Source organism: Chenopodium album, chromosome 2 (genome assembly GCF_948465745.1).
Source record: "Chenopodium album chromosome 2, dcCheAlbu1.1, whole genome shotgun sequence".
In the NCBI taxonomy this organism is placed as follows: domain Eukaryota; kingdom Viridiplantae; phylum Streptophyta; class Magnoliopsida; order Caryophyllales; family Amaranthaceae; genus Chenopodium; species Chenopodium album.
The window spans coordinates 37,050,412-37,061,916 of record NC_137835.1 but is presented as its reverse complement, the minus strand read 5'-3'; the positions used below and the strand labels follow the sequence as shown (position 1 = coordinate 37,061,916).

Here is an 11,505-nt window from a genome sequence, read left to right as displayed (position 1 = left end):
ATCTATTCTCAACCCACGTCAAAAATGGCGCCGTTGCCGGGGAATGGCGAAGTTGTTTGCTATTGTTGTTGAGTCTATTTCACTTTATCCCGAAAATACAAAAAGATTTTTCATTTTTGAGCTACATTTGTAGCCGTGCTACTAATACTTTCCTTTAAAGATTGTGTGTGAAGTGAACATGGGAGAAGTCCCAAGGATTACATTAAAGGAGTTGGGAACTCTGGGTGCATACAAGTACGAGAGCGGGATCGCTGCATTATTAATCCCGGAAAGTGAATTTGAAATCATGCCGACAATAATAACTTTGATTGAAAAGAGACAACATAGTGGTGGAACAAATGAAAGTCCCCTCATTCATCTTAAGAAATTCGAGAAATATTATAACACAATTAAGGTGAACGGGTTTGCACAAGAATTCATAAGGCTCAAGCTATTTCCTTTTTCTCTAATTGGAAGAGCTCAAGAGTGGCTACACAAGGAGGTAAATCCTTATTCCTTGAGAACTTGGGATGAAGTCACTAAAGAATTCCTTTCCCGTTTCTTCCCTCAAAAGAAAACGGTGAACGTAAGAGCTTTGATTCAAGGTTTCAAGTAAGGCACTAGTGAAAGCCTTTATGAAGCATGGGAGAGATACAAAGAGTATCAACGCGAGTGTCCTCATTATGGAATCCCCACTTACCTAATCATTCAATTTTTTTATAGTGGTTTGAATACTCAAGGGAAGTCAAGTCTTGATGCCGGAGCCAGACGCCAAATCATGAACAAGACCAAGGAAGAGGTTGTTAATATTATTGAGGATGTAGTTAGACACTACATTGAATGGCAAGATGGTGATAAAGAGCCGACAAACAAGAGTAGCACTACAGGATGCTCAATTAAACAACTCAATGCTATTAATAATTTGTCCAAGCAAATCTCGAATTTAGGGAAGGAGGTAGTATCTATCAAGGTTAAGCTCGAGAGTGAAACTTCACGAGCACAAATTCTTCCCTTCCAAATTAAGGGGAGAGGTACATCTCCTTACCCTAACACTCTTCCCTCTTCTTGTTGTATGATTTGTGAATCTAGGTTTTGTTATCTATGTGGAATGAATGATCATGATGCTTGTTTTTGCCCCAATGTTTCTTGGGATAAAAGTGATTAAATTGATGAAAATGGGAGTGAGCATGTGAATTATGTTGATTATATTGATTTTGGAACTAGATTTGATGTTCATAGGAATGTTGGGAATAGAAATTATCACAACCATGGGAACTATGATAATTATAGCAAAAATAGTGGTTATGGGAACCAAAAAACACAACGGTTTTGTGGTAACTATAACAACCATAGTTATAATTGTCAAAGTCACGACCAAGGGTATGGGTTCATAACCAAGGTTATGGTAACCATAATCAAAATCATGGCCAAAATAAAGCTAGGGGTAATTGGAGTAATAAAACTAGGGGGAATTTTCAAAACAATGCTTAAAGAGGTACCCCACTCGGATTTATTCCAAAGACCCAAGGCCAATGTGATAGTCTGTATGATCAACCTTCTTCATCTAGGAGTTGGTTAGAGGATGTCATTGAGAACCAAACCAAGGTGTTGAATTCTCATATAACCCTTAGTAATCAGAAGATTAATGATATGATGACTTATAGTAAGGGGTTAGAAAACTAAATTTCTCAATTGGCTAGTATGTTGAAAGAGTTTGCTAATCTTTCTTCTTTGACTTCACAAGGCTTCGATCCTCAGAGTCCTACGAGTGAAATTGTGACTAGGAGTGGCAGGATTCTTGAGAGTGGAGTTTCTAAGAAGAGTGATGCGAAGGAGAGCCCTAGCAAGGATTATATTGAGCATGAGGGAGATGAGATTTCATTGGTTGAGAGAGTTGATGAGGAACAAGTTGAGAAAGTAAAAGAAAAAGTGAGAGAAGTTATCAAGCCTAAGCTCCCATACCTCAAAAATTTTAATAGACATAAATTAGATGAACAATTTGGCAAGTTTATAGAGATTCTTAGGCAACTTCATCTTACTCTCCATTTCACCGATGTCATTGACCAAATGCCAAATTATGCAAAATTCCTTAAGGAAATCTTGACTGGTAGGAGAACATGTGATATGGAAGAAACGATTAGTTCGACCAAAAATTGTAGTGCTATCATAATGAACAATAGGACACCTATGTTGAAGGATCTCGGAAATTTTCCCATCCTTTGTGCTTTTAACAAGACACAAATTGATAATGCCTTGTGTGACCTAGGAGCTAGTGTTAGCCTTATGCCATACTTGATTTATCAAAGACTTGATCTAGGAGAACTTTCACCTACCAATATTACCTTACAATTAGCCAATAGGTCCATTAAAATCCCAAAAGGTAAGGTTGAGGATGTTCCCTTAAGGGTTAGGAAATTTGTGATCTCGGTAGATTTTGTTGTGCTTGATATGGACAAAGATTCTAACATTCCCATCATTCTTAGTAGACCATTCCTTGCAACATCAGGAGCTTTGATTGATGTAAAGAGTGCTAAAATTTCTGTAAAGGTAGGGGAAGAAGAGATTGAATTTGATTTAAATGAGAGTATGCAATACCCTTCTTCTTCTTTAAAGAATTATATGAGAATCGAAATTTTAGATGATATTGTGAATTACATGCAAGAGCACAGGCTCACCTCTAATTATCCTCTTTAGTGTGTTTTGTTGAACAAAGAAAATATAGGTGAGCATGGCAAAGTAATGTCTTTCCTTGAAAGAGTCATCAATGAGAGCTTGGAAGGAAGTGATAAGCAATTGTGCATGTACATCTCAAGCCAAGAAGCTTTGTGTAGACACCCATTTATGTCTCCCCAAAACCAAACCCAGTGATGAGTACTTTTCGTTTCGAATCATAATCGAATGAAGTGAAAGTGTGGAAAGTCTAGTGTTGCGGATAGTTTTTAATTCTTTTCTTTCTCTCTGTTTTTGAAAAACTATTTTAAGAAAATAGCCAATCAAGTTTGGTTTGGTCCATGCCAAGGATCCAATAAAAGTGTAGTTGGATGGGGCTTGAAAAAAGCTTTCCAATGACGTATTATAAGTCCAATTTCGATTAATAATGAGGAAGTTATGGCCAAATTACTAAATTGGGCCCGGTGTGATATTTATATGCGGCCCAATGATCTAGAGGAGGGCATTATATTGATTTATCATTCCTAATGCAATTAGAATTGATTTTAGTCTTTTAGATTCTTTTATAAGGTTCTTTTCATTCCTAATTTAATTAGCATTGATAAATTAACTTTAGTTGACTTTTTTGGAGTTTTAATCAGAATAAAAGAAGTGTTTTTAAGGAAAATACAATTTTGCCCTTATGTACGGCAAAATTTTATCAAAATTAAGAAAACGCGTGAAAACGGCTATTAGCGCCTGACGCTAGTTATTAGTGCCTGGCGCTAAACTTCAGCGCCTTGGCGCTAATGTCCAGCGTTTGGCACTAAAACTGTTTTATTCTCGTCGAAACTCTGATTTGTTTTTCAATCCGTCTGGCTGATTTTCTCTATAAATAGCCTCCTAAAACCTCCGTTTTCAATTAACAATTCTCATCAACAACTATCAATTCTCTCTATTTTTCCTATTTTCTCTAGTTTTCAAGATCTCTGTTCTTTCTAGCTTTTCGCATACAAAATTCCGCATTCACAAGATCTAGAAACACCTAGCCAAGTTCGAAGTTGCCTTCGCCCTAGACGTGAAAGGTTTTAATTTATGAGGGTTTGGTCCTAAATTTCTATTTAAATTATTTAATTTAATTATATTGTTTGTTTTTATTATTTTCTTGAAGTTACTAACATGTGTATTTTGTTATTAGAAAGAGATACGAGGCATCCAAGTAAGTGCTTTAATTGATTTATTGATATTATGATACAGAAATCATGTATAGGTTGTTATGATTCCTTGTGTTATGTTAGGGCGTTATAATTTTCCTAGTATCATGTTTAAGGTAACAATTATAATTTCTAATATCAAATATGACAATTGTGATTCCTGCGAGGCTTCCTATTATCTTCCTAATATCATGTTAGTATCATGTTAGGGCTAAATATTTAATCTTTGATGTTTAGTGAAATGCTAGGGTTTGTTATTAATCTTGGTAGTATCATGCCTAGGATCTTGCTATTATTATACTTTAACATGATTTGATTATTATTGTTATAATGATTATTTTTATTATTTTTAATTATGATTATGTTGCTTGTTATATTTATTGTTATTGCTTGATCACGCCTTTTATGCATGTTTAAAGGGAATTGGTACTTGTAATCACGCTTATATAAGATAATTAATAATCTTGTTTAGGGTTAATAGGATTATAATTCAACTGATCGCCAATAATAAATTTATTTTTGCATTAATATTCAACCAACACAGATAAACAGGTTTAGGGTAAACATATTGATTGCATTTTAGTCAGAAAGCGCACATGAATACGATCAGAATAAAGTAGAGGCCTATTATTAGGGCAGGTTCAATCTCTTTTAGGTTGGATTTGTACCTTCATCCCCGAACTACCAGTCATGATTCTAGACCTATTGGAGTTGACTATCTCCTAGATTGTTAAGGGGTGTAACCTTTACCCTATGAACGGTTTACAAGTTCCTAAAACTTGTTGGCGATCTTTTGCACTATCTTCTTTCCCTTTGGACGCCACCATGCTTATGTTTATGATCACAGTGGGGTTCAAGTTTGGGGTAATTCTTGAAATATTCCCTACAGTATTTGGCGACTCCACTGGGGAAGATTTCTATTTTAATTCCTGAAATTTATTTTGGCAATGATTTAGAATGAGTGGATGAGACTCGAAAAGTTCTAAGTATTTCATGTGTGTAATTTTGATTAACATTATTGTCATATGCATAAAGAAGATCTCGTTGGAAAGACCATCCATAATGAGTTAAAAACATAGGTTTTTTACACGTAGGAAATTTGAGGAATATCTTTCACAACTAGGATCGAAATAATGCTACGCGAAACTGGAAAATTTTATCGAGCATAGAAAGCTGCTGAAGCATGTAGGAACTAGCGTCAACAAACAAAGTCTAACGCCACTGATTTGACTCTAGCACCAGGCGACATCTTCTGTCTCTAGGCGCCAAAGCCAAATCGTTTGAGCCGGCCTCTGTTCGCTGGCGCCCAGTTCTTCTAATACCGAGCCAGAAATATGCGTTCTAATTTTGACCAGTTTTAACACTGTGTGCTCGATCCTACTTCTTGATTGAGTTTTTCTCACTTTTCTAAAACCCATATGTGTTCTACATATGGACATAACCCTCTGGGAATTCATGCTCCATCTACCTGATTGAACGCTCTATGCAATAAAGGGTACATCCGAGAATGTTGAATTCACCAAACCATGGAAGCGAGTTTTTCTTAACTCGCAGTGTCCCATCCACTCGCGCTAACCCTTCACGGTTAGGCTTCCGCGCGGTGCATCCGGACAATTAACCATGAACCCTCTTTAACTAACCCATATCCCGAACTTTAGAGAACTAGAGCCATGGTTAGGTTGCAAACTCATTGCATCATACTGGGCCTATTTAACAAATTGTGCATTATTTGTTGTGCATACTCTATGTGTTTTTCCTAACCGTTTGTTTAACTTGTGTTAAGACTAAATAAACTGATTAATGACTAAAAGAACTTTGCTTAATTAATTAATTAATTTTGAGTAATTAAAGTCTAATAATTTAATCAGAGGTGACTTAGTAAGACTTTAGGCATACCCTGTAAAGTATTAATATTGAAAGTAGTTCCAGATCAATGTTCTAGCAATAGCACCGCGATTTGGATTGCAGCGCCTGGCGACAGCTCTGTTGTATGGCGCTACACTACACAGTGTGGCGCCAGTCCTGTTGCTCTGGCGACAGTTCGATATTATGCTTGAGTCATCACTTTGTGCCTAATTGAACAATTTGCTAATCAATTTGATTAATTTTTATTAATAATAATACCTCGTGAAGTCCTTAATTTAGTCTAGTCACATAGTCTAGCCACATGGTCTTACACAAGAGTCTTAATATATCACCTACACTCACTAGTCGTAGCACACACTTTTAGTACGTGTATGTCACCATGATCATGTCTTAGGTTCATGCATGAGTCGGTTCATTTCGTCATTTAAGTTGGGGGTACAGTCTATTCCTAATTTCTTCATATCACTCCATCTACATCATCTTTCTTCACATCACAACCTTCATTATTCTTGCCTTCTTCCATCTATGCATGTTGAATAGAGTTGAGTCAAATAATTAACAATAAATATCCCTAATTCCCCTTTCCACAGTACTTGGTTAAGGAGAGAAGGGCGATTAATCAAGGACAACAACTTTGTTCTAGTCTTACTTTCTGATAAACCTATTCGTCAAAAGAGGAAAGCTAAGAAGATAATGGCAACTCAAGAAGAAGTCAACGAACTTAGGAATCAATTGACTACCGTGACTAAAGCATTGAAGGCTTTAACCCGCAAAATTGATGACCCTGTGAAGCAACAACATATGGAGCTCATGCAAGAAAGCTTGAGCAAGCTATCTAGTGACTACAAGTTTCAGGGCATTCGTTCAGAAGGGGTCTTGCTGGACATTTCTTTCAAGCTCTATTGTTCAGAGACGCGTGGACATATCATCAAGCTTTTTCTTCAGAGACGTGTGGACATATAAAACATCTCTTTTGTTTAGAGACGCGTGGACATATCATCAAAGCTCTATTGTTCAGAGACGCGTTGACATTTCTATCAAGCTCTTTTGTTCAGAGACGCGTGGACATATCATCAAATATCTATTGTTCAGAGACGCGTGGACATTTCTTTCAAGCTCTTTTGTTCAGAGACGCGTGGACGTATCATCAAAAAGAAGCTCTATTGTTCAGAGATGCGTGGACATATCATTAAAGCTCTTTTGTTCACAAACACGTGGACATATCATCGAAGCTCTTTTGCTCAGAGACGCGTGGGCACATCATTCAAAGCTCTTTGTTCAAAGACGTGTGGAAGCATCATTCAGAAGCTCCTTGTTCAGAGACGAGTGAACAATCTTCGAAGAAGCTATTTTGTTAAGAGACAAGTGAACATCAAAGTAGCAAGATGGCATTCCCTAGCTTGTGGAAGGTTATCACAACAACAATAATGCAACAACAACAAATTGGTTACGCTCAGAGACGTGTGCTTGACGGTGAAAGATACGCGTTTCTTAACTCTCTTATCTGTTTTTACTAACGCTAGTTAGCAGGTACCGGCGTTACAAGAATGATTTAAGATCGCAGAACGTTTTGAATCATTCTTCATCCCTACCGATACTTTGACTTTTGTTTTTGAAACTTGCATTTCTCCAAATTTAGTCAAACTTTGCAAGTCGCTTTAACAAAAGAAGGTAAAGGTGTTCCAACGATGGAGCTCAAACCTTTACTATCACATCTTAGGTATGAGTTCTTAGGCCCAAATTCTACTTATCCCGTGTTTGTTAGTGCATCTTTGAAAAAGAGCCAATCTCAAGAGTTATTTTATGTTTTCAGAAGGCACCAAGGTGCTTTGGGATATACCATTGATGACGTCAAAGGTATAAACCCCGCTTCATGTACACATCACATAACTCTTGAGGAAGGCGTTCTTCCATCAATTGAGAGGCAACAGAAGCTACATCCCCAAATGGGAGAGGTGGTGAAAAGGAGATCACCAAACTTTTGGATGCGGGAATTATATTCCCCATCTCGAGTTCTAGGTGGCTTTCTCTCATTCATGTCGTCCCAAAGAAAGGAAGAATGACCGTCGTTGAGAATGAGAAAAGTGAGCTCATTCTAACGAGGACGGTCACAGGATGAAGGATGTGTGTAGACTATAGACTTCTAAACACATCTACAAAGAAAGATCACTTCCCCCTTCCTTCCATTGATAAAATGCTTAAGAGACTAACGAGGCACAAGTTCTATTATTTTCTTGATGGTTATTCTGGATTTTTCCAAATCCCTATCCACCCGGATGACTAAGAGAAAACCAACTTCACTTTCCTATAGGAGAATGTCGTTTGGCCTTTATAATGCCCCTGCAACATTTCAAAGATGCATGATGAGTATATTTGAAGATATGTTGGAGGAGGAGATGGAAGTGTTTATGGATGACTTCTCCGTAGGTGGTGTTTCATTTGAGGCATGCCTTGAAAATCTTGAGAAATGTCTAGCAAGGTGTGAGAAAGTGAAATTGGTATTGAATTGGGAAAAGTGTCACTTCATGGTGGAGGAAGGCATAGTCCTTGGCCATAAGATTTCTCACAAGGGTATAGAGATGGACAAAGCAAAAATTGAGGTTATTCAAAAGATTCCACCTTCGGTCAATGTGAAAGGAGTGAGATCTTTCTTAGGACATGCCGGGTTTTATAGAAGATTCATCAAGGATTTCTCACTCATTTCAAGCCTCTCAATGATCTTCTTCAAAAAGATGTCGAGTTTGTATTCGAGGACAAGTGTTTGGAAGCATTCAATAAATTGAAGAAGGCTCTAATTTCTACTCCCATTGTCCAATCCCCAAGATGGGATTTACCTTTTGAGTTGATGTGTGATGCTACTGATATAAACACTGGGGTGTGTTGGGTCAAAGAGCTGATAATAAACTCCATGTCATTTATTAAATATCAAAGACCCACAATGGTACTCAAAGGAATTACACAACAACGGAGAAAGAGTTTTTGGCAATTGTTCATTCCTTTGAAAATTTCGTTGCTATTTGTTAGGGGCCAAGATGATTGTCTTCACTAATCATGCGGCCCTAAAATATCTCTTTTCTAATAAGGAATCAAAGCTAAGTTTGATCCGTTGGGTGCTTAAGCTACAAACTTTTTAACTTGAAACTAGAGATAAAAAAGAAGTGGAAATGTGGTTGCGGATCATTTATCTAGACTTGAGGATTTTCAAGTTCAAGATGATGAGTCTCCAATAGAAGATAGAATGTTGGATTATTCTTTGTACTCTATACATTTGAAGGAACTCTCATGGTTTGCCGATTTGGTTAACTATCTTGTTTATGGGGAGTTTCCTCCTTTATTTACCAAGACTCAAAGGAAGAAGCTTAATAGGGAGGCTAGGCATTATGTGTGGGATGAACCAATCTTATACAAGAGAGGAGTTAATGGTTTTTTGCATCGATGTGTGCCAAATGAAGAGCTACCTAGTGTGTTGAAGATGTGCCACTCGAATCCTAGTGGTTGTCATATGGGTGTTTCTGGGACATCTTCGAAGGTGCTTCAATGTGGATTTTGGTGGCCAAATATCTTCAAGAATACTTGGGAATTAGTCAAGAGTTATGATCGGTGCCAAAAAATCGGAAATATCTCAAGAAGAAATGAGATGCCCCAATAACCCATCCTTGAGTTAGAAGTCTTTTATGTATGGGGAATCGACTTCATATGTCCTTTTACTACTTCATGTGGGAATCAATATATTCTTTTTGCCGTTGATTATGTGTCGAAATGGGTTGAAGCCATTGCTTCACTAACAAATGATCATAAGGTAGCAATGAAGATGTTCAAGAAGATAATCTTCCCACGATTTTGCATTCCAAAGGCGGTCATAAGTGATAATGGATCTCATTTAGTGCATAGTGCTTTTCGCAAGATGTTGAAGAAGCATGAAGTTGATCAATGTTTCAGACTCCCCTATCACCCTCAAACTAGTAGGAAAGTTGAGGTGTTTAATCGTCAAATCATGTTGATTCTTGAGAAGATAGTCGCAAGAAATAGGAAAGATTGGTCGGTATAGCTAGATGATGCTTTGTGGGCATATAGAACGGCCTTTAAGACTCCTATTGGCACCAATCCTTACCGCTTAGTTTATGGGAAGCCTTGTCATCTTCTGATCGAACTTGAGCATCGTACTCATTGGGCTATCAAGAAAATAAATTTCGACTTGGCAAGTGCGAGTGAGCAACGTTGGCTTGATCTCCCTGAGTTGGAAGAGCTTCGTTTGGATGCTTATGATTGTGAAAGAATATATAAAACTCATACCAAGGAGGTGCATGATAAGCTTGTTGAGAAGAAGGAGTTCAATGTTGGTGATAAGGTGCTCCTTTATAATTCTAGGATGAGATTTTTTCCCGGGAAGTTAATGTCTCGTTGGAGTGGTCCTTTTGTGGTTCAAGAGGTCTTCCCTAATGGTGCAGTTGAAATCTCTCCTTTGGATTTCTCAATGTCTTTCAAAGATAGTGATCATAGGCTCATGTGTTACTATGATGGAATTTTTGTCGAAGTCATTCATAATATGACCCTCTATAAACCACCTTGAAGGGTGGATAAAGTCAAGCCAATGACGTTAAACAAACGCTTCTTGGGAGGCAGCCCGAATTTCTAACTTTTTTTTCTACTTTCTTTGATTGTATTTTTCACTTTTAATGTATTTGTTTTTATTGATTTTCTTTCTTAATTGTGTTCTAGGGTGAATTTTATTGGATAGAAATGAGGTTTCCAAAAATTTTGGTACCAAATTTGAGGATGAAGTGTTCAATTTGATTGCTTAGAGCGAGGCATAGGCAAGAATTAAATCTTTGTTGGTTCGAAATGGTGGGTTCATGAAATTATCGTGTTGAACCCGCCGTGAAGGTGTTTAGGGACTTCCTGGTCTCGTGTTTATGATGATCATGTAGCATGTTCCCACCGATGTGCGCATAAGAATCTTTCGGAGAAGCAAAAGAACCCAGGAGGGCACAGGCGTGCGTGACCTTGGTGCGGCCGCGCAGCCTACTGGCACGGGCGCCCCCCCTACTGGCCCTTCTTTTAAGCGCACCATCCTTCATTTCTCTCTCTTCCTCCATTTTCTTACTTAATTTCTCTTGTTGTGTTCTAGCATATTCTCCTTATTTGCGTCCATATTACCATCATAATATCATCATTTTTCACTTCATTTAGTTAATTAATACTCTAAAATCTCCAAGTTTGCACTTCTATAGTAATTTTCTCTCTCCAAAAGTTGGGATTTTAGGGTATTATTTGATTGGGCTTTTGAGTTTGCAATTTGGATTGAAAGTGTGTGATTGTGCTATTTGTTCCATTTCATTGAGATTTCTCAAAAATTCGAGGTATGATTTCTTTATTTCCTTTAGTTTTGTTGATAAATTTTCTACCTTGGTTTTTCATGAGAAGCTTGATTTTTTTTAGTACTTACATTAATGGTGCTTCCATATTGCTTGTTTCTTACCTCCAATACTTGTATTGATGATGTCTATTGATGGATAATTGAATTTGTAATGCTTGATTTTGCTTGAACATCTACTATTTGGTTATCATGATTGTTGAATATGTTGTTATGATATTTTGAAATAATAATGTTCTTATTGATAAGTTCTAGATAATTGATTGGAGTGTTGTTGCTCTTGGTTCTCATTGGTAGTTCATAAAATCATGCTAGCATTATTGTTCAAGTGCATTTATACACTTGTTGTATGATGATTAACTCTTTTCATAATAATGTGGCCTTGAATTTATGTGCCCTTGATTTAAATCATCTTTTTACATC

At 37.2% G+C, this 11,505-nt stretch overlaps 2 protein-coding genes and 1 non-coding gene across 3 annotated transcripts; 2 read left to right on the top strand and 1 right to left on the bottom strand.

Annotated features, from left to right (window-relative positions):
• Nucleotides 1-562: 562 nt before the first annotated feature.
• LOC145607190 (small nucleolar RNA R71) lies at nt 563-669 on the bottom strand. The gene has a single exon (XR_014105519.1). It is a non-coding gene; the product is annotated as a small nucleolar RNA R71 (small nucleolar RNA).
• A 1,011-nt stretch (nt 670-1,680) lies between these two features.
• On the top strand, nt 1,681-2,673 carry LOC145571625 (uncharacterized). Its single transcript, XM_081630650.1, has 2 exons — nt 1,681-2,234; nt 2,286-2,673. The coding sequence occupies exons 1-2, from the start codon at nt 1,681-1,683 to the stop codon at nt 2,671-2,673; spliced, it is 942 nt and encodes a 313-aa protein (XP_081486776.1).
• Nucleotides 2,674-9,513: 6,840 nt separating this feature from the next.
• Nucleotides 9,514-10,278, top strand: LOC145571614 (uncharacterized). Its single transcript, XM_081630649.1, has 2 exons — nt 9,514-9,704; nt 9,783-10,278. The coding sequence occupies exons 1-2, from the start codon at nt 9,514-9,516 to the stop codon at nt 10,276-10,278; spliced, it is 687 nt and encodes a 228-aa protein (XP_081486775.1).
• Nucleotides 10,279-11,505: the final 1,227 nt, after the last annotated feature.